Below are 22,777 nucleotides of genomic sequence, written 5' to 3'. Positions count from 1 at the left end.
ATATTAGTTTTAGCAATAAAGGTTTTCCATATGTTAAGTTGACATTTTATCTGAATTACAAAATTCATAGTTAAAATAGGCTTCTTTAAAAAGTTCTGATTTGTTACAGAAATATATTCGCGTTAGTGTACAATACAATATAACTATTGAATCACATAGAGTTTCCAAATGCCGTTAACTTTGCGCTCCTCTTGCATAAACAGCAACTTCGAATCATGCTATTCGGAGTACGTAGTATTTAGATAAAAGGTCTGGGTTAGAATGAATTGTATGAAATTAAATTCATGTATAAATAGGTTGGTTTAATATTTACTCTCAAATGGCAACAATATGCCTAACGTCCTATCTTTGATTTTAGAACAAAAAATCTGATACGAGAGTCAATTTTGGACAACGATTTTATGAAGCATTTGGAAAAATGTCAAATCGAAGAGATTGTAAAGAGCATGTATCCCGTGGAATACACTCATTCCAGTATAATCATCAAAGAGGGTACAGTGGGATCGTTGGTGTATGTATTAGAAGGTAAGTTGAAGAGATTTCATAATATGCTCCGTCATGTTATTTCCCTCATATATGTACAATAATCATTTTAGTAGTAAGTGATGCATATGCTTTTTTATTTACAATTTTGCGGGACGTTTGGGAATTGGTATCTAACATAGTGAAGCCGATCCCTATAAACGCTGGGCCATTGAAAACTTGATAAAAAAGCTATTTGAATTCTGCTATTTGAATTCTGTTTATCGATTGAACAGTTACGCAAAACAAAACAAAAAAAGACTATAGTTGACTGGAAAAGCATAATTGAGAATGGAGATGGATGTTCAAAACGAATACATTCAAAATTCAGTATTTTTGATAAAGTAAATTTTCGAATATGTAGAATAATTTAAAAACATTTTTATTTGAAAATTAGGGATTTTGAAGTAGATCGAAACGAACTGGTAAAAAGCAACGCAGAAAAAATCATGAATAATATTTATGTCGTTTTAGATGTGATCATCATGAAGATATAGCAATTTATGTAATTTTCCACATGAACTTATCCTCAATCTAAAATTTATTCAATAACTCATATTTGAAAATATTTTTTCAAAATATATTCGGAATAGTAAAATATTCTCTATTTGCTATCTCTGAGAAGATTTTGTCTTGAAATACTTTTATTTCGTATTCAAGGTATAGTTACCACTTGTCAGCAACTCTGACCACCTTCTTTATTGTAAGTAATGTGAGAAAAGGTTACATAATAAAGAATCATAATAAATATGTAATGAAATATAAACACATTCGACATTATACTGAATCTCTGCAGTATTGCCAGTGCCATGAGCTCTTTTGACGGGAGGACCAAATATATATTTTTATTCATAAATCTATACGCTGCTCTTTTTTATAACCAAATATATATACAGGAATTATTCTTCTCAAATATTGCAAATACGGTATACAGCATAGTGCTTCATACTAAATTTCTTATTATTCGTATTTCAAGCAGTTTTGCTACTTGGCGTGTTCGATGAGAAAGCTTTCATAGCATTGTATAAAAAGTGGGATTCACTGTTGATAGTTTTCATACGTTTCGTTTTTTATCTTCCGTTTACTAAAATTATCTTTTTTTCTCAGAGGGGAAGGTAGAAGTTACAAAAGCCGGGGAACATCTCTGTAACATGGGTCCAGGAAAGGTATTTGGAGAATTAGCTATTCTGTACAATTGCACAAGAACAGCAACTGTTAAAGGTTTGTCTTTTTTAGGCTGTGATGAATAAACAAAATACGATACTTTTTCGACCCTACGGGTATGCAACGTAGTGTTTTTTTTTTCAATCAATCACAACCAAACCGTAATATATATCTTCTACCGAAAAATACATATGCTAAAAATGATTTACATAACCATCAGTAAATCATGAACACCTTCTATAGGTGATCAATTTCAAATTTTCTCAATTCTGCAAAGGATTAATTATGCCCAATCGGCGACGTAGTGTATTTTTTCAATCAATCACAACGAAGCCTTCTGTACGAGGGTCCATATTGGAAAAAACCTGTCCTCGACCAACGGTGGTAGCCTGTTACTATTGTTTTGCAATGAAATATCTATCCTGTCAACTCATATTAAATCAGTGTTAAAATGTATCTATCGAATTACTTCTCAGCTCTCACTCGTGTGAAACTATGGGCTATCGATCGACAATGTTTTCAAGCAATAATGATGCGAACGGGACTGATGAAACGAGAAGAACATCTTGAATTTTTGAAGAGGTAATTTTATTTTTCGTAGTTGTCCATACGCCGTTTTATACATAATCTGACTTTGAAGAAGGGTTTTCAAAAGTCACTTCTCAATAAGGAGCTATTGTGATTCCGAAGGCTAGGAATCTCCATGGTTCGTCATTTCTTACACATTTTATCCACCCATGGTGGAACTGTTTGTTTATTTGTAAAATCAATTTGTAAAAGTTTTGTTTGTCCTTCGACATTTCTCTCATTTGTTGACCGTTTTAAATACAGTATATACATATGAAATACTAAATTGTTTGTTATAAAATACTAAATAATATCGACAATACTGTTCAGCCAGTTCTTTGTTGTTGATATGCGACATTTTTACCCATTTAAAATTGTATATGTTATAATTCTTTAGCCATTAACCAGCAATTTTATACATGTTATTTCAGTGTACCAACGTTCGCTAAATTACCAGAGGATATCATAGCAAGAATAGTCGATGTCTTGGAAGAGGTTCGTATCTCGATTTTTAATTGAAAATATTATATTTAATTAATTTAATTACCTAATTATAACTATGGTTTCTCAATATTTAGCGACTTTATAATTGTGTCACTCAGAAGTACCCAAGTTGTATCATATTGGTTGATGGTTTTAACCTGAAAAATTCTAACCAAAGGCCGATTTCAATGCCGATCCGTTGTCAAGCAAATAACACTGGTATTATATTACAATCCATCTCTATGCCTACCTTCCAATCCAATAGTCGTTTTAAATTGAAAGTATAATACCTATATACTCCTTAATATATTTGTTCTAAATTGCTTCAATTCCTAATTGATTTATTGTAATAAACAGTGTCATTTCAAAAATGGAGACTACATTGTGAGACAAGGAGCAGTGGGAGACACATTTTACATCATATCAAGGGGAAAGGTAAATTTGAATTTTATATTCAGGATTTTTGTAATAGTGTTACTTTAATATGATTTTACTCACAAACTAGAGATTACCACTATTCGCGCATAATGCATAAAGATGGCTATATTATATGATTACCGTATTTTATACGGACCACAAGGAGCACTCTCAATAAATTGCCGAAACTGGATTTTTATTTATACATAAGACCCAACGATTTTTGAAGCAATACCGCTACTAGTTTTTCATGTAGACAATAAAGTATAAAGCACTACCTGATCCATACATTAGGCACATCGGCTTAGAAGGCGTGCGATCGATTTCTGAGAAAAAATGGATTTGAGCCTCATCGTCCGTAAATTAATCGTCTTGGTGCACACTAACACAATTTGTATTTCTGTAACGTTTTGTCTGATCGAGGTCAGACTTCTTCAGATACGGTAAGTACAGTTCAGATATCGTACATATGGACATTGGCCTGATTAACCTAATTGTATTATGATATTACTTATGACTTTTCTACTCTGTGTCGCAGGTTAAAATCACGAAACGAAAAGAACCAGGACAAGAGCCTGTATTCATCAGAGCATTGGGTAAAGGAGACTGGTTCGGAGAGAAAGCTTTAACAAGGTATGCTTTTGATAATGTTTTCTGGTGTCACTTGATTTTCTCTGTTTTTTTTGTTTGTTTTTTTCATAGGAAAAGCGTCAAATTTTTATTCGTTGGATGTTAAACGATTATTTTTGTTTCCACAGTAATTTAGAATTGCAAGTATATTACTGGAAATGCTTAGTTGTGGTAAAATTGAAGAACAGAAAAAAAAAATCTAATTTGTAATAATAAGTCCAAGGAAACCAAATCTGACGCGAAAAAGACGTTTTTACGTTTATCCGACTTGGATACTTTTTATCCACACAATCAAAGTTACTGTACTATTTTGGTATATTTTCTTCATTTTTCAAATATTGCCCATAATGATTTTGATCTACTATTATGATATCATACTTTATAAGTACATTGTATAAAAGTAATTGTCTGGCATTTGCGTCACAAAACTTCAGGGTTGTGTATTAACTTGGACTTGTTTACGTAGATATGGACGTCGTCGACGTAGGCCTATGCGCATAAGGTAGCGTAAACAATGCGTCAGTCACAACCACACGTTGCGTATGGGTCTGTGAAGCAAAATGAATGTTGTTTTTATAAAAAAAAATATGCAGCCACTAACAAATTGATATTAAATTATTTATGTTTCATGTAAAACTGTGAATTTGATGTTATTTTCATGTGATCACGTCATCACTTAGAATCTCTTCATGGAATTTAATCTAGTGTATTTGGATAATTAGTCGATACTGCTAACGGGTATTACCACGACACAATGGTTTTAACGGACAGTAGGCTCTCGGCTTAAAGTTTGAACTCAGACTGGCCAATTGATTTAAAAAAACAGCCAATGTTCAATGTTATTCAAACTGCTAACTTCTGGCCATATTTGCCCTTTTATCAATTGAATTACAACATATTCAAGCAGTCAAAACTAACTGATTTAACAAGCGAATTATCTATCTAAATACTTAACTTTTTTGTATATGTGTTAACTAACATAAATATTTGTTGTTTATTTAAACAAAACAATCTTACATTATTTCTTGCATTGATGAATCATTAATGCTTAATGCTAAATTGAGCTAGGCACACAGCATTAAGAATGCTGCAAGCTTTCAAACAACTAATTGTTTTTCTGTTTTTTTATTTTTTATAAACTTTCATCCTTTGTTTAAATAGATACTTATTATAAAATACCCGACTCAAAATTGCAACCAACAAAACGTTTCAAATAAAGACACCGAATACATGTACATAATATTAGTTTTTTCAATCACTTAATCAGAGTTATTTTTTGGGGTACAAAACCCATTTATGCTAAAATTCCAAGTACTTTAACACTTTCCTTCAATTTTTTTTATATGAAGCGAGGATTTACGGACAGCAAATGTGATTGTCGACGACAAAGATGGAGTTTCCTGCTTGGTACTCGATAGAGAGTAAGTCCTAAATTTTTTTTTGTGTTCACAACACTACCGTACATGATACGTTGATAAACGTAACATTTTTGGAATGTTTATCTTTATTTCATGCCTGGCACAAGATATGTATAGAAACAAGGATTTTGACACTAATCGGTGTAATATGATTATTTACGCCCTACGCCCAAAGGGTATTACATTGTGTCAAAACATAAATTACTTGGATTTTGGGTAATTTTTCGTTTCTTATTAAAGTAAATATTTATTGTTATCCGAATATTAAGCCACGTTAACATATTTTTGCAACAACTCAATGTTTATGGTACCAAATATTGGTATGCATAGCATTTCTAAAGGCTATCGCACAAGAATGACATGATTTTATTTATTAATACTAATATCATTGCAACTGAATAGTTTTAAAATTCTTATTAACTTGTCAATGTTTTTAAAATCGGTAGTACATTAGAACGAAAATTCCTTACAATTCAAATTCAACCCTTAAATCTTCCGGGTCAATGCAAAAAGTAGGGTCAAAGATGAAAGGTCATATTAATCTCTTTAGTTTCAAGAAATATGCAAAATGAATTTATCTATAAATCTTAAATTGAATCAAATTTAACTACTATATTGTCAAAGGAGTTCATACGGGAATTGCGAACTCAGTTAACGCCTTTGTTTTTGTTTTTCTGAGAAGCTATTTAAAAAAAATAACACGTCATTTGTTATACGAAAATTCCCTAGAAAAATGCTTAATAAGGGTTTAACAGAGTTCACACATTTTTTTGACATAAAATTTTGACATGACACTTACATTCATAAAAAATCGTTTGCATAACTTGAAAAACGCATTGTATAAGACGTGGTTGCTCTACCGACAAGGCTTATATCAACGATCGTACAACAAGCGTTCTTTGGTTTATTGTTGCTGAAACAATAAACCTTTTCAGCAACTAATACCCCAATTGATTTGAAGTTTTATTACTTTATTAATTATGGACGAAGTCATTATCGTTCGGTTTCCATAAGGCCTTACCAGTACCGTTGCGCGACCTTCGCCTTTCAAATTGTAGCATTACCTCGCCCGTTTCGGCGTTCCAGAAGTGTGTGTGCCAATATGGAGGTAACTAATTTTGTTCGACTACTTTACATCAAGTTGTGTAAAGAGATTGAAACCTATGGGCAGGGGGTATATTCATTTGACTAACACAGACAGTCCCCGAACTCGTAATAGAACTAAAATAAGGAAAATCAGAATAAAATTATGGCCTAACCCTAACCTGGTACACACATTACGATGATCAAAATTTTATCATTCTTCTGATTCAATATTTTAAAGTGATACGGTAATTCATTTTTAATTCTATACCCTTATGTGTGTTTATCCATGCTTTGGTAGCAGATGTATAGTTTACATATCCCGATTTGCAAACTTTCGGATGTATTTTCTGATTATTTTCAGGTATGAGCCCACGCCACCCGCGAGTAAATGATGAGTTAGGCTTACGTCAGTGTTCATCCAATTATTGTTACTTTTCTCATCGACCCCGTCGACCTTGACGCGTTTAAAAAAACAATGGTTTCGGAAGTCAATTTTGGGTTATTTTCGTCGCGTTTTTGATGTATTGTTTGTAGTAGTTATTATTAATATTATTAAATATGACGATATTGTTGACTCAGAATAGGTTATAGTGATATAAATTTAATTTCCTATATAGATAAATCGATAATTTGAGTAACATTTTGTTCTTTGTTGTATTTTGAAATATAAAAAGTAAAGCGCTAAAGTAGGGAAACAGTGTGACACATATTTAGACCATATAATCCGATTCACCCAAACTATGAATTTACTATTTTAAAGGCATAGTGTTACAATAACGAATTTATAGATTTATATCAATTTTAAGCGTTTCTTCTCTCAAGATTCAAAATGTTTGTGCCCTCGATTCTAATAATACTTGGAATTGGACTTGAGTCCGTTCTTCAACTTATAACTGAGTTAATGCTTTATCTACCAGCAATACGCCTTTCTCAACTATGCAACCCTAGCTAAGGTTCGCTTCAAAAAATCCACCCAAACCTCACATGTGTTGTATGAATTTTAAATGAAAAAGTGTGAGTTAATGTAACAATTCATCTACCAACGTCCAACAATACCTGTCCAGTTCCATTTAAAAATCCTATTTTCATCTCAGTACCATTTCTCCTCGAGTTTGTTTTGTTTACTTTATGACGTCAATAACTACAAAATAATCAGGAAATTGCACAAAACGGTCCAACGATCCACAGTAGACGTCTGTCTTCTTTAAACCCCGGAGGCATGTACGTTTATGATTACCATAAATAAGACTAATTGTAGTATATGCAGACTATAAATATTCAATATTGCGCAAAATCTATATCAAAATAATAATTTGACTAATATTAAATTTGTTATTTGTCATTTGTACTAATAATAAATCCATAAACACAGTCTGTTATGAAAACCTAAATTTATTCTCAACATAATTGCCTATTTGAATTCGTTTAATAGGTCAGGGAAGATTATTACAATATCTATACCCTGTTTCCACGGAAACAAGACAGGGTTTTATTTCAATTTTCTTTCGAAAAATAACACTAGGGCTTATTTTGGGGGGATGTCTTTTATTTTCATTTATCAAAAACAAATTTACAAAGTAGAGAAATATACAAAATATGAAAACCGATATCCATTTACATAATAACACGTTTTGAATAACACGTTTTCATTCAAAATGACAGCTAAACATATTACTTTAATAATCATTAAAACGTGTAGTAGAGATTCCTTGCTATCGACTAGGTAAAAAAAAAGAATTTCGCGATATCTACAAGGTCTTATTTTCGGGGAAACACTGTAGTAATAACTGATATTTGAAAAAAACTTTTGTAATTTTTTTGGGGGGTTCAAAATAATCCCGGTTAGTATGCGACCAGTTTTCACCAAACGAAAATAGACTGTATGTGCTTAATTCTAGGTTGGGGTTAGTAGAAACCAACTGGCATGTGACTTGGAACACTACCAGCTATGTCAGAAAAATTGACTTTTACGAAATGTGAAAAGTTAAACAGCCCAACCAGTTACAGAGCTCAAAAATGGCTGACACATGCAGCCGAACCAAATCATGAATGGTTTTATTTTTTTGTACAGCTTTTCGCTTATGTAGCTCAACTTAAAACAAGTCACAATTATCAAAACTAGGAAAGACAACCCTTAGCCTAGAACTAGAGTATGGATAAACTAAGGTGGATTTATTATTCTGAACTCCCATTCACTCGTCCTTTATCCTGGTTGAATAAGTCAATCCTATTCGTTTGAATTTGACAAAGCCCGAATTCCTAAAAGTTTTTCTGACTTTCAAATGCTCATTTCTTAACTTTAACCAGTCAGTTGAAATATGGAGGGATAGTTCATCGACCATTATTAGATCAGTGCATCATGACATTGACACTACATAGTTAATTTTACCTAAATTTGAAAAGTTTGCCACCGCCCTTCATACGCCTTTCACAATTTGAATATGGAAATCAAACTCGACAGACATAAGTTGTTACGAAAGCGAGACCAGTTGCCACCGCCCTTCATACGCCTTTCACAATTTGAATATGGAAATCAAACTCGACAAACATAAGTTGTTACGAAAGCGAGACCAGTTGGTACCGGAACCGGAAGTACGCATTTATAAAATGATTGACAACCTACTGGACGTCTGGAGGCTTTCAATTTCTGATTTCTACAATACATCTTAGTAACCAAGGTCCAAGAAGTATATTTATATTTATAGAAAATTTTATTTTATTATCAACAAAATTCATTTGAAGAAAAGATATTTGATAAGAAATAAAGAAAGTTTGAATCATTTTTTTTTACATAATTGTAATTTTAATATTTATTATCGCGTATTTCATCCGAATGCTTGGGCCCACTCAATCCATGATTTGCGACTCACTGCTTAGAATTTCCATATCTTAACGCAAGTAATTGTGAGTTTTTGCAACAATCAGAGCATAAAGAAGTTGTGAAACATCTTGAGACAGTTACCCAATCTTGTATCTTTTTACACATCTTCCATGTACTGATTCCATATAAAACGAAAAATTCTTCTACGATTTTTCAAATCTTCAAAATTTCGTGAACTGCGTATTATCCGGATTTTTCTTGTAACAATAAAGTTGACATGTAGCAGCCATATGTGATTCTCTTGATGTTCTACCCTGAGTGAAATAACATTCTGTCGTTTCACTTATTTTTCGAATCGTTTCTTTTTCAACGAGTTTTTTAATTTCGGATTCTAATTCGACTTTATCTGTCTCGTCTCGCGGATGATTCGGAGCCGTGAAAACCAAGACACCGTCGCCTTTCACAAGGTTTACAAAATCAGGAAACATCTTTGGATGAATATGTTCTGTTCCAAACGACGCTACACATGATAAACCATCGTACAATAGGTTTTCTGTGATGTCAATTTTCTCGTTGACTGCCAAATGCTGCTGGTATAAATCATCATAAACGTGCTTTCGATTCGCCATTTCAAGCATAGAGCGACTTTCATCAACACCATGTAGAATTCCATTGAAATCTTTTTTTCGCAATTTATTTCCAATGAGACCAGTACCGGATCCGAAATCAATAACGAAGCAATCATCATCTGTGCAGTTTTCCAGGTTCTCCATCAGTATTGTGGTTGCCACCTCGTGCAACCTGAAATACAATCAATCCCCTGTGTAGTCAATAGGAATAAAAAATTTTTCTTTTTTTCAAAAGAAGAACAAAATGATTATGATCAGACGAAAGCTTACACTTTACAGGCACATTTGAACATTTAGCAAAAATGATTGTTACTTGTATTTACAATCCAATGCAAAAAAATTCTATTCTGCCATTTCGAACAAGCATTCTGGTTGCAACTGATTCCAAATGGGCAAAAGTAAACAAGGAGGAAGGACTTGTGGCCCAATATGTCACGTCTTTTTGATAGCCCGGAATCTATATCGACGAGACACGATGAAAACGTATCGAACGCGCCACTCTCAGCCCCTTTGTCCACAAACAAGACACGTGCATAAATCACTTCTTTATATTCTTGGCAAAGAACAGCGGTTTTCTTAAATAAAATAAGACAAAATTGATTAACATAAGTCAAAGCATATAACAACAACAAAAGGCAAATTTCTCACCAAACGTTTTCCGATCCGGGAGGCTAATACAATTACAATATATAACAAATAAGTAAACAGTCCACAATACAGACAAATATCTGCGACTCTTTACACGACGAATACGTGATGCAAATGACCGAAAGGAAAACACTAAACCAGACAATAGATAATAATACTAATTTACGCTACAAACAAAGGGTAATAATGAGTCTACAATGATTGGATGCAAGGCAGAGCACGATGCACTGCATACAGTGGCAAAATATACGACAAACGTACGTTTACAACGTAACATACCCCCACCCGAATATATGACCCAGGGAATATATTCTAAAAAATTAAACGTTGTAAATGAAACAATAATTCGATGGACTATTTTTGGTCTTCTAGAAATCGACATAGTTTAGTAATGGGTCGTCTGACAACATTTGTGCCGGTTCTCACCAACACTGAGCGGACGAGTCCATGTTTGTCTGGGAAGGTATTTATAACCCTTCCAACAGTCCATCGACCGCGAGGAATCGATTCATCAACTAGCAGAACCATATCGTCGACTTTGAAGTTATCACGTCCTTTCGTCCATTTCGACCTTTGTGTTATTGTTGGCAGGTACTCTTTTATCCATCGACGCCAGAATTCATCTGCCAGATATTGTACCTGGCGCCATCGCTGTCGAACGTAGCAATCACGCTTCGTGAATACACCTGGTGATACATTTGGTGACGAAACAACAAGTAGTAGATGGTTGGGCGTCAACGGTTCATCAGCTGAGTGGTCCATTATCACTGGAGTTATCGGTCTGGAATTCAGTATCGATTCCACTTCAACTAGTGTCTCCAACTTCTCATGAGTAATCGATTGACCTGTCAACAATACAGATAGAATTCGTTTAGTTGATTTAATCATTCTTTCAAAAACGCCACCCGTATGACTGGCGTATGGAGGATTAAAGTTAAATTCTACGTCACGTTGACGCAGATGGTTTGCAATACTTTGCTCATTCCATTTGCTAATTGATTCTTTCAATTCGCGACAAGCACCTACAAAATTGCTTCCATTGTTGCAATATATGTGAACAGGACGGCCTCTGCGTCCAGTAAAGCGTCTCATTGCGTCAATGAAGTCGTCTGGCTCTTTGGGTTTATCACAGGATGATGTGGCAATAACCATTTTGTTGGATAGATGTTCGGCGACCTAGGACTGTCAGCTATACGAGCGTATCCTTTATCAACATAATCATTCAATGTCTGAATATATTTTTGGTGCAATGTGTCATCTTTGAAAAGACGTCGCTTTAACTGACGAAGGCGATTCTCCGCCACTTTCTGATTACATGGTAACTCGCGATGATTGATTTTCCACAATAAAGGTAGTTCGTAATGTCCATCAACAAATTTGAGTTTGTCTTCCATGCAACTACGCGCTATTCTATCTTCGCGGGAAGTTTTGAAGTTTTAGTGTCACAAATACTGGGGACGTCAGCAAAATCCGTACGCCAAAGTCGCTCAATCTGCGACGCCAAAGGATTTGTATCAACGAAATTAATGGAAGTGTTTTCATAGACGGTCAGAGACGGACCCATAAGAGACCAACCCAGAGGGGTTTTCACCGCAATCGGCTGTTGACTCCGACCCTTTCTAAATTCCTCCCACACAAACACTTCGGGAACATCCGCTCCTATCAGCAAAGTCACTTCACCGTCGTGTATTCGAGGAAAGTCGATATCAGACAAATAGGATAGCTTACGCAAGGAACTGCGCGAGGGTAGCTTATTGGGCTTTATGGGCAAGTTACTGACGCACAATACATTGGGCAATTCAATGCAATCGTCATGTCCGTCAATTTCTTTAACGAGTAGAGGGGACAACTTCTTTGCTTTAACACATCTGGGGCGATTACCAACAGTTTGCAATGTAACATCTATAGGCACCCCGGTTAGATTTAATTTGTTCATCAATTTCACACTACACATGGTGGTTGTAGAAGCACAGTCCAAAAGAGCGTATGTATCAAAAGCCCTGTTGCCAGCAGTTACTGTCACCGGGACGATATTCATGTAAACACCGGTGTTCCCTTGTTGCTTTGCGGGCGCCAATTTATTAGCGTGAACGTCGTGATCCGCATGGTTCATCGAGGTACCGACGGAACAAGTCTGTTTACTAATACCATCTCGCCGTGTAGGTGTCTCGAAATCGCGATGCAACAAAACATGATGGAACGGATACTTACAATCGTGAATGGGGCAACTTTCATTCTGGGTGCACTGTCTAAACATATGCCCTCGTCTTAAGCATTTGAAGCACAACTGATTCCGTCTAGCCACGTTATATCGTTCGTACCATGAAAGGACTTTAAATTTATTACAGTTGAATAATTCGTGAGAGAAATTACAACACGGGCAGTGCCAATTTGAACCACTAGCAGAAATAGCAAAAGCACTACCTTTCGCTTTAGAATTTTCATAATAATTTGATTGCCTTCTATCTCTTCGGGCAAAACGAAAGTCTGATCTTGAAACATTAGCTTGCTCGGTGACAAATTTAGAGAGGTCGTTGTAACTAGCTTCACGATCCTCCGTTTCTAAAATTGTTGCCACTTTGAAATCCCAAGCGTTTTTGCGACTCTGGTGGCAATCGTTTAACAATGGCCAGCAAATTGTCAAAATTATTAAGATTGTCGTACTCACTGATTTCTCCAAGAACTAAGCCACATTTCCGCATCAGACGCGCATACGCTTGCATACCTTTCGCGTCGTCAAAGTTCAACTTCGGACCACGCTTCAACCTGTCCAAACAGGTGCGGGAAATGACATGATCTTTACCATATTCATTCTTCAGCTCTCTCATAGCTTCGCGATATCCGCGACTCGGTTCCATCATTGAGCAATGATCAATGGCATTTTTCGCTTCGCCCTGGCACAGCTGTAACAAATAACTGAGACGTACGTTATCATCATCTACAAGATCTGTAACATGGGCCTTAAAGTTGCGGATAAAGGAATAATATTCCATTGGATCACCTGAAAATTTTGCAATTTCCGGTTTGGGTAGATCGACAGTTCTGCGATGTAAAGCATGGTTCAAACGTGGAGGCACAGGATTAGCTGAGCTACTATCAGCTGTGTGTGTAGGCAAAGTCGGCAAACGCCGTGGAGTATTTTCACGACCGTTATCAATGAGCTGTGATTTAGGTGGGAAATCACGGGATTTCACGCTATTGTCGTGCCTAATTCTATCTACTGTTACCCACCGCAAAAATTCGTCATCGCTCATTTCCCAAACCTTTGATTCTATTTCAGCAGCCTGTAAAGCGTGTCTTGTCTGAAGCTTACGCAAGTCGTATTCTAAAGCTGAGAGTTCTTCTTCTTGACGGGCCTTTAGGCGTGCCAGCTCCAACTTCACTCTTGCATTCCGGACGGAGAAAGTCGATGACGCTGAAGAACTCACGTCGCGAACGTCACTGGAACTCCTGCAAACATCTAGATGAGTTTTAAATTCATTAAAACTGCCAGGAGCATTGCTAATCATTGCCTGATGTTGGTCATCCGACCTACCACCGGTTGCCATTATTGAGAACCCGAATTAATGTTTGAAACCCTTTGGTTGAAAACTTGAGAATTTTGGTATTAACGTTAATATCATTGAAAACTTCACAAATTATGTTTGGAGACTTGAAATCGTTTGAATTTTGAAGCACGTTTGAAAACTTTTATGTCACGTCTTTTTGATAGCCCGGAATCTATATCGACGAGACACGATGAAAACGTATCGAACGCGCCACTCTCAGCCCCTTTGTCCACAAACAAGACACGTGCATAAATCACTTCTTTATATTCTTGGCAAAGAACAGCGGTTTTCTTAAATAAAATAAGACAAAATTGATTAACATAAGTCAAAGCATATAACAACAACAAAAGGCAAATTTCTCACCAAACGTTTTCCGATCCGGGAGGCTAATACAATTACAATATATAACAAATAAGTAAACAGTCCACAATACAGACAAATATCTGCGACTCTTTACACGACGAATACGTGATGCAAATGACCGAAAGGAAAACACTAAACCAGACAATAGATAATAATACTAATTTACGCTACAAACAAAGGGTAATAATGAGTCTACAATGATTGGATGCAAGGCAGAGCACGATGCACTGCATACAGTGGCAAAATATACGACAAACGTACGTTTACAACGTAACACAATACACAATATCCTGGAACCATTGGCCTCAGCGTTTTCATTTAAAGAAACTCACAACAAAAATAGCAAATTTACATTTAATTTAGTTAACCAGAAAATTTTATTATTTTTTGTTCGGAGAAAGTACTACACTAAAGCTTACATGAAGATCAATCAATGGCTATGAAACTACAACCACGAATATGTTGAGTAATATTATAGTATCAATATGATGTAAATTGAACGTCCGGGTTGAGCTGGGCTCTTGGGATGACCACATAATTGGAAAATTAATTTTCTCTGTCAATGAGAACAATTCGATCTTTGTACTTAAGTTATATGTTCCAACCAGTGTGTTCCATACCATTTTCATGTAATCCAGCCGAACTTTTCGAATTATTGTGACCGGCTGTATAAAAATTGGGTATGTCCCTCGCGCTGTGATCTCAATTTTTTTAAAATGTCAAATTCCAATTTATAATATAGTTGCATTGCATAACGTAAAACTACTGATTGATTATGAAAATTATCTGTCAGTGCGGCGTCAGTTCAACTATTGATCACGGTTATGTTCAGAATAATATACAACGTTTAATTAAAGTAAACTCGCATATACTTCAGCAGTTCGATATGGGAATTTTCACATAAGAGTGTACGCATCTACCAATCGTGTTTTAAAATTGTTCAATTGAATTTGATAACAAATAGTAAAATATATACTTCCATTTATAACAAAACAATGAATTTAATATTTTTTAAATACTAACTTCGTAAAACGAGTTATACTTTTGTATAAAAGTTTCATTCAAACCTTTGAAAAAGCAAAGCATAATTTAGGTAACAGCCAGATATCCTTATTAGTCAAAGAAATCAAGTGTAGATTTCGACCCTATAAGGGTACTCCCGTAGTATATGTATCAGGCTAAGGTTAGGCCATAATTTTATTCCGATTTTTCTTATTTTAGTTCTATTACAAGTTCGGGGACTGTCTGTGTCTGCCAAGTGAATATACCCCCTGTCAATAGGTTTCAGTCCCTTTATACTACTTGATGTAAAGTAGGCGAACAAAATTAGTTACCTCCCTATTGGTACACACACTTATGGAGCGCCCCCGTTCCTATCCTAGCCATTGGGACTTGAGGAACCAACTGCAACCGCTTGCAAGAAATCTATTGACAATTTGGACTTTTCTGTTCTCGCAAATTCTACGACGTTACCTTTTCTTAGACTAAAGTGTTAAAGAGAGCAGTTTAACAACTAAATATACCCATACCTGTATCCCATATCCAACATGTCACAATCATAGTGCTCCGCCCAGCTATCATAATACGTTTTAATTTTCTTTTTTGGTTGCTTCGGTACAAATTTTTCGAACATACTCCGTCCGAATATGCTGGAACTTGTGGTGACTGGCATGATGGACCTCACGCTACCGGTTCGAAAGCTGTTTGTTCTTGATCTGGTCATTGCGATACTACGACCTCGCTCGACGTTTTATATTACAAAAATGCACGTGAAAATGCAAAATCCTGCGTAAAAACCGTGCGCCACAATTCTGAATTCTGGAAACGATGCCGACTACTCTTCCGTTTACTGTTGAACTGTCAGTCTAGTAAATGCCAACCGTGAACCGTTTTGAAAAGGTTTCAAATAACTATAATTAATAAAATGGTTAAACAAATATATCCTAAAGTAATTTCGCTTTGTGTTAGGTTGATTGCTGATATTTTACGTTTGATTCACTAAAATATAGCATTTCAAAGGTTTGGTTAACCAAGTCTAAAAGGGCTATCAAACAGTTGAAAATTCAAAAAATTACTATGATTTTATGGTAAATCAGTTTTTGACTTTGACATAGAAAAAAAAAGTTGTTTGTATCTTTTTGTATAACATTCATTACTAAAAATGGTTCAATCCTTGTACTTTGTTTTCCAATTATATCAGTTATTTGGCTATTTTCATTCAAATCCAAGTTAATTTTCTGTTTGTTTGTTATAGTAAATAAAACTAAAAATTCTATGAAACAATAAAAATAAAAAAAAACATGATAGAAAAGCTTGATCAATACATTATCATACATATAGGTTAGACGTAGTCACGTCTACGTTGGGTCACGCTGTCAGAATAAGCTCACGTTTTTTAGGTATTCAAGTTAAAAAAACTAAAAAACTCGAACTCACAGACCCGGAATATCAAAATGTTTTTTAATATAATAGTTCACATTTAGACTAAAACGGTGACTAATTTGCATATTTGGGTAAAGTGAACAATTTTTGACAAGAAATTTCGTATCACTTCTTTTTTGCCATGGTATATTTGCTATATAACTAACTCGTTGTAAATCTGACATTCAGCAAAAGTCAGAAATCAGTAAATACTGAAAATCTGATTTCTGGTACAAATTGCATCACACTTTCAAAAATAGTATACGTTATATAGGGTGACCATAAAGTCTTTGAATTTTTTGAAAATTGCAAAGAGAATTCATCGATATCACATATTGTTTTATCCCTCACAGTCACAGATGTATTAAATGAAGTAAAAATACATTTAAAAACAATTACTGATTAAAAAACAACAAACCTGGTTAAGATATAATGAGAACTGACTTTATAACAAAATTGAAATTAATGTAAAGGGACTCTGTGGACACCTGCATATATACTTAACTAAACTATAGTAAATTTTCTCCACGGTATGGCATATGAAGAATATAATTTTTCAAATGACATTGTAAAACATACATAAAGACGAAATGAAAGCTTCCGTTCTTTTCACATTTAGTATCACTCTTAATGCTTAATGGGTGCCGTTTTTTTAGTTATTATCTAAAAACAACCCTAAATGCTTGTAGACACCAGCATTTTGATTTATATAACTAAATTTTCACATTTTCATACGTAAATCCTTTTAATATTACACCATTGGTGAATGCCGTATGGTAATTCTCGTGAGCAATTAGTGGAGTTTGTTTATACGGAGTAACAACTTTTTTTAAACTTCGTTCAAACAAATGAACAATTTACATAAACTAACACCAAAATCGTATTATTGTTATTTTGGCAATATTTCAAAACATCGATCTTTCACGTTTCGACTTTTAGAGAAGTTTGTTGTAGGACACTTTATTGATTGATATTCAAACGCTATATTAAATATCTGTTGAAATTAAGTGCATTTTGCGGTAACAATGAAATTCTAATTTTATGTCCTATATGGAATATTATAATTTCATCTCAAATTTAATAATGTTATACATGCGTATTATTATATCAACTATGAAATCCCGTGTGAATCAAGTGAGACACCGCTTTTTCTCAACAGTGGGGTAGGTGCCAAGCACAATGACATTGCGGGTATATGTCATAATGGATCTTTTTTTCTTCTTCCTAAAGATCAATGTACGGTACATCCGGCTATGTAATTGAGATATTTTGTATAAGTGTCGATGGGCTTTATATGATTCATTTTCAGCTTGTTGTTCATATATCAATTTCCTTTGCAGTCCATGTACTGTATCACAGTATCACTGTACCACCATCACAGTGTATGCCTACAGGTGAAAGTCTATCTGAAATATCGCGATCACTTACTCTGCGTATTTGCTGTGGGCCCTTTTATTTATTTACTTCTAATAGTACTTGGCAACAGCACAAAGAACGCAATCATATAATTAATTACAGCGTGATTTATCTTAAATATACATTTTATTATTATTAATGCTACATGTATAATTTAACATTACTAGTTTTCCATATAAATAGTAACCAATAATGAGTAAATTTCATTAAAATTATTGTTTTTCATTCTTTAATTAATGAATTATTAATTTTTATTTTAGATCATTTAACCAATTGATCGGCGGTCTCGATGACGTCAAGAAAACGTACACTGAGGTACAAGCAATAAGGTAAATATTTCATTAGATGAAACCTGAATAACCTACTATGATGTCAGAATGACGTCAAAATTGAATAAGGTTTGTAAAAGTAAACAATCAACATCTGCACGACCTTATAAGGATTGTTTTTGCAGTGAAAATTGCGTTTTAATGTAATTTTGCGGGGGTAAAGTCGTGACATCTGGCTTGACCGTAATTATATAGCTGTTTAGATCAAGTTCAGGTCAATATGGCTATATACAGGGGGGAGGGGGCGTCATACTGTATCGTATTACCCCGTCTGTAAGCATATTATTAGACTGTAGAAGACCATCACGCTTACAAATTGAAACGACAATGCCAATTGATTACTCATCCGCTTTTTGCTATTTTGGGCTAATTTTGCAAGAAACATATTTGATTTTTCCCCGAAACAGGCTTTTAATTTGTTTAAAAGCTTTATTAAATACTCTATTTGCAACAATTTCTTTCCAGGTCTCAGCCTGACAGAGCATTCTACGACTCATTGAAGCTGTCGGATTTTACAGCAATAGAAACGCTGGGTGTCGGCGGATTCGGCCGTGTGGAATTGGTATGTGGTGTTGCCATTTCGTGTATTTCTACTGTACAGTTCGTTTATATTATGTATAATTTCACGGCATTATTGTGGATAAGGCAGTTGACAAGTTATAACCACTGAATCCGTTTCCGAACGGATAAAAGTTCAAATTACGACTCTCCAACTCTGGAGAGACGTGGAATTTCTGAATATAATACTCCGCCCAACTTCAGTAACAGAGAAAAACGCGAAATTTTATTCCAACAATTCCTTATTTGACTCCTATCTAAGCCATGGCTGTCTGTCTGCAACATGAATACAAAAATCACATCATTTTTATCTAGTCCTTATTCGACGGGCGTTTGAACTTGGTAACCCGCGTAACAAATTAATCGATGTGAATCGAAACGAGTCTATCTTGGTTTCAATGCAAATTTAGAACAATTCCAGCTCTTGCAGTTTTACTTGCGTCACTTGCAGACTGGGAGCAATTATCTTATTTCAATTGGAACCCTTCGACATAAAAAATGCCAATTTTGGTTTTCGTCTAGTTTAATAATGGTATTAATAATTAATTATATAATTGTAACATTGACCATCTCTCCACAGAGCTTTGCCTAGGTTTAAAATAAATTTTAAAATTCAAATAAATTTAAAATCAACTGTTAATTCTGTTATACCCCTAATTTCAATGTCGGAAGAAATCCTGAATGTAGTAATTACATATCGTCGCATATTTTTAAACGATTTGAGGTTGAATTTATATTTGACATCCGCGCGTTGTTAAAGTGGTTAAAGCAGTAAAATTGACAATCTTGGTGTAGAAGGTTAAAAGCATTGGGTTCGAAACCCAAACCCACCGCTTCACACAACGTACTATCGAGCCCCAGGAGTTTTGGTCTTTCCGAAAACGTCCTTGCGTGACGGTGTCTACATATACAAATGCAATGTCAGAATTTTTTTCTGCAATACACCTGACAATTTTTAGCTGCAAATCAGCAATATTTCTGCTTCATTAGGAGTAGAATTTTCTCCTCAAAGGGAGGAGTTTGATTATTTTAAAGGAGGCATTTTCAATTCTCATTTGCGTGCAATATTATTAATTTCTTTACTTATTATTATCATCGTAATATACATTTCTACACGCATATACCAGAATGCTCAATGCGTACAAAAGTCAGAATGCGAGTAGCACATATCACGAATATTGATCTATCAAAGATTGAACAACTAACGAAAACAATTTTTATGCATAGTAAGTGGGAATGGAGAGTTTAGAGGGGGATTGCATAGAAAAAATTGTGCACTTCCGTAGTATGTGTACCAGGTTTGGGTTAGGCTATAATTTTATTCCGATTTTCCTTATTTTAGTTGTATTACGAGTTCGGGGACTGTCTGTGTTAGCCAAATGAATATCCTCCTGCCCATAGGTTTCAGTTCCTTCACACAACTTGATGTAAAATAGGTGAACAAAATTAGTCACTTCCATATTGGTACACATACTTCTGGAGCGTCAAAAATTTTGACTCAATAATTTAGAGTATTCCATAATCTTGAACCTGAATTTTATTTTTTATCCAACAGGTTGAATTAAACAGAGATAGATCTCGTACATTTGCGATGAAAATATTAAAGAAAAAACACATCGTTGAAACCAGACAACAAGAACATATCATGAATGAAAAACGAATTATGATGGAATCAAGTTGTGATTTTATTGTCAGGTTTGTACTTTTTACAGAAATATGTTTTTTTACGTTAAATATCTAAGTATTTGAATCCACCTGTAGATCAGTGATCTCAAATTTTCATGATCTGTGGTATCCTTCAGTGATGTCCCTACAATCCCCTATAGGGGGTGAACACCCCTACTAAACACACCCTTTTTTGAGGCGTGACACCACAATTTAATTCCTAACTTAAATACATTTCCAGGAAGTGGCGTACATGCCAGTTACAAATAGATCACCACTAGCAAATTATCCACTAATTCCCTAACTTAGGACCCCTCGTGAAATAAAAAAAAATGGGGACTTCTAAAGAATCTCAAAACTTGTTGCCACCTTCTATCAAAAAAAAAAACTTTTGCTGTAATCACGTTCTTTTACAGTGGTTTGTTAAAAAATAGTATCGCTGACTGTATATGGAGTCTTAGGTGTGAAAACGCTTCATAAAATAAATAATGATATTTATTCTCAGGATGTATTCAACATTTAAAGATTCTCGATATCTATACATGTTGATGGAATGTTGTCTTGGTGGAGAATTATGGACGATTTTACGTGATAAGTGAGTATGGATTTTGTGTTGGATGAAGAATTTGATGGAGTCCCTTTATCGCTAAATGTCATGCATTAACACTGAATGATCGGATATTTTCGAATACAAATCAAAATCAGATACTTTTGTCGTTTTGGAATTTTATATGTTTGGTAATTTAACGAAACATGCATAAAAACATTCAGAATACAAAAACTACAAATTAATATAGCTTTCTGGATGTGAAATCTCAAATATTTTACAATAAATATAGCAATTGGCCACCCATTTACAAGTCGAACGATCGAAATAATACCAGTTCATGTGTGATGTTATTGTCTGCTACTTCTATGGCTTTACTATCATTTAAAATTAGCATTTGTTTCATCTGAATATCATTTGAATGTGAATGAAGTGATTCTAAACGTTTCAAAGTAACTTGAGTCCAAAACACAAGATAAAAATTCACTATTTATAGAGTTCGACTACATGTAGATTCTAAACTGTTATTATGAGTAAAATTCAATTTTGGAATTATATTTTCAGAGGAAGTTTTGAAGACAATACCGCAAAATTTTACACGGCATGTGTCGTCGAAGCTTTTATTTTCATGCATTCACGTGGTATCATATATAGAGATTTGAAACCTGAAAATTTAATATTAGACGAAAGAGGATATGCTAAGCTGGTAAGCTCATTTAAGAGTTTGAGTATTAATATTAGAATAATGGCAGTAATATAATGAAATATGATATATAGATCAAATCTATTTTCCATATTTATGTTAAAATACCGAATGTCATATAAAGTTTAAAGTGTCATATAAATTTGGATGAAAAGTGTAGATTTTCAGATGGAATTTGAATAGAAGGAATAGCCTTCTTGCAGCTTCTTTTATCTGAAACAACAACAACACCAACAATTTAACGAAACTTTTTGTCTAATGACATTTTTTAACAACGATTAAACCAATTTACAATATTACTTTTAGGTCGACTTCGGATTTGCGAAGAAAATTGGGTTCAGTCGAAAAACATGGACATTTTGTGGAACACCTGAATATGTTGCTCCTGAAATAATATTAAACAAAGGACATGATTTATCGGCAGATTATTGGTCGCTTGGTATATTGATGTTCGAGCTACTCACTGGAAGGTAGATACTCTATCTTATATTCGTTGTTAATGAAATACGGTTATGAGATGAACAAACCATATCAACATTTCATATAAATGGAAAAGTTTTGTAGAAAGTTCTCTATCGCTTAAATGAGACCGAGTTTAGATCAGCCGACTTGCTGTACATAAAAAAATGTTTGAGTTCTGGCAACTTACAAAATGTATGCAACTTTCGTGGGAGAAATATGTTCTCGCGGACCTATTTTGCAATCGGCTCCTGTTAAATGAAGTAAGACCCGTTCCTATAGTATCCTAGAGTAGTAGTATGATTTACTGGTAAAAACCATCTTAGCATATTGACTATATTTACAATCTTTGTAGTGCGATATTTGACTCTTCTCAAGCCCAG

At 34.5% G+C, this 22,777-nt stretch overlaps 3 protein-coding genes across 4 annotated transcripts in view; 1 reads left to right on the top strand and 2 right to left on the bottom strand.

Annotated features, from left to right (window-relative positions):
* Positions 1-22,777, top strand: part of LOC120347122 (cGMP-dependent protein kinase 1-like) — a 43,935-nt gene that overhangs the window by 18,567 nt on the left and 2,591 nt on the right. For both annotated transcript variants that reach the window (XM_039416973.2, XM_039416972.2), the window contains 13 exons: positions 359-525; positions 1,630-1,743; positions 2,163-2,268; positions 2,685-2,748; positions 3,094-3,171; positions 3,692-3,786; positions 5,133-5,204; positions 18,394-18,462; positions 18,928-19,024; positions 20,576-20,715; positions 21,191-21,280; positions 21,797-21,938; positions 22,242-22,405. In XM_039416973.2, coding sequence (XP_039272907.2) covers positions 359-525; positions 1,630-1,743; positions 2,163-2,268; positions 2,685-2,748; positions 3,094-3,171; positions 3,692-3,786; positions 5,133-5,204; positions 18,394-18,462; positions 18,928-19,024; positions 20,576-20,715; positions 21,191-21,280; positions 21,797-21,938; positions 22,242-22,405 — 1,398 coding nt within the window. The remainder of the gene's footprint in view (positions 1-358; positions 526-1,629; positions 1,744-2,162; positions 2,269-2,684; positions 2,749-3,093; positions 3,172-3,691; positions 3,787-5,132; positions 5,205-18,393; positions 18,463-18,927; positions 19,025-20,575; positions 20,716-21,190; positions 21,281-21,796; positions 21,939-22,241; positions 22,406-22,777) is intronic.
* On the bottom strand, positions 9,275-16,160 carry LOC120347225 (methyltransferase-like protein 27). Its single transcript, XM_039417132.2, has 2 exons — positions 15,826-16,160; positions 9,275-9,909 (listed from the first exon to the last, which is right to left on the bottom strand). The coding sequence occupies exons 1-2, from the start codon at positions 16,017-16,019 to the stop codon at positions 9,330-9,332; spliced, it is 774 nt and encodes a 257-aa protein (XP_039273066.2). The 5' UTR covers positions 16,020-16,160; the 3' UTR covers positions 9,275-9,329.
* Positions 10,740-14,578, bottom strand: LOC120332291 (uncharacterized). Its single transcript, XM_078117958.1, has 2 exons — positions 13,111-14,578; positions 10,740-11,230 (listed from the first exon to the last, which is right to left on the bottom strand). Exons 1-2 carry the CDS (start codon positions 13,931-13,933, stop codon positions 10,740-10,742), a joined length of 1,314 nt encoding a protein of 437 aa, XP_077974084.1. The 5' UTR covers positions 13,934-14,578.

Source organism: Styela clava, chromosome 11 (assembly GCF_964204865.1).
Source record: "Styela clava chromosome 11, kaStyClav1.hap1.2, whole genome shotgun sequence".
Classification (NCBI taxonomy): domain Eukaryota; kingdom Metazoa; phylum Chordata; class Ascidiacea; order Stolidobranchia; family Styelidae; genus Styela; species Styela clava.
The sequence above is the reverse complement of the archived record's forward strand: the minus strand, read 5'-3'. Positions and strand labels throughout refer to the sequence as shown.

What these genes read in the sequence shown, in the direction of transcription:
- LOC120347225 (XM_039417132.2), bottom strand. Translation starts at nt 16,019, where the DNA reads ATGACCAGATCAAGAACAAACAGCTTTCGAACCGGTAGCGTGAGGTCC. An exon ending in ATGTTGGATATGGGATACAG is followed by an intron (nt 9,910 to 15,825) that starts GTATGGGTATAT and finishes ATTGTATTTCAG; the next exon opens with GTTGCACGAGGTGGCAACCA.
- LOC120332291 (XM_078117958.1), bottom strand. Translation starts at nt 13,933, where the DNA reads ATGGCAACCGGTGGTAGGTCGGATGACCAACATCAGGCAATGATTAGC. An exon ending in GAACTTTGACGACGCGAAAG is followed by an intron (nt 11,231 to 13,110) that starts GTATGCAAGCGT and finishes TATTGTTGACAG; the next exon opens with GTCAATCGATTACTCATGAG.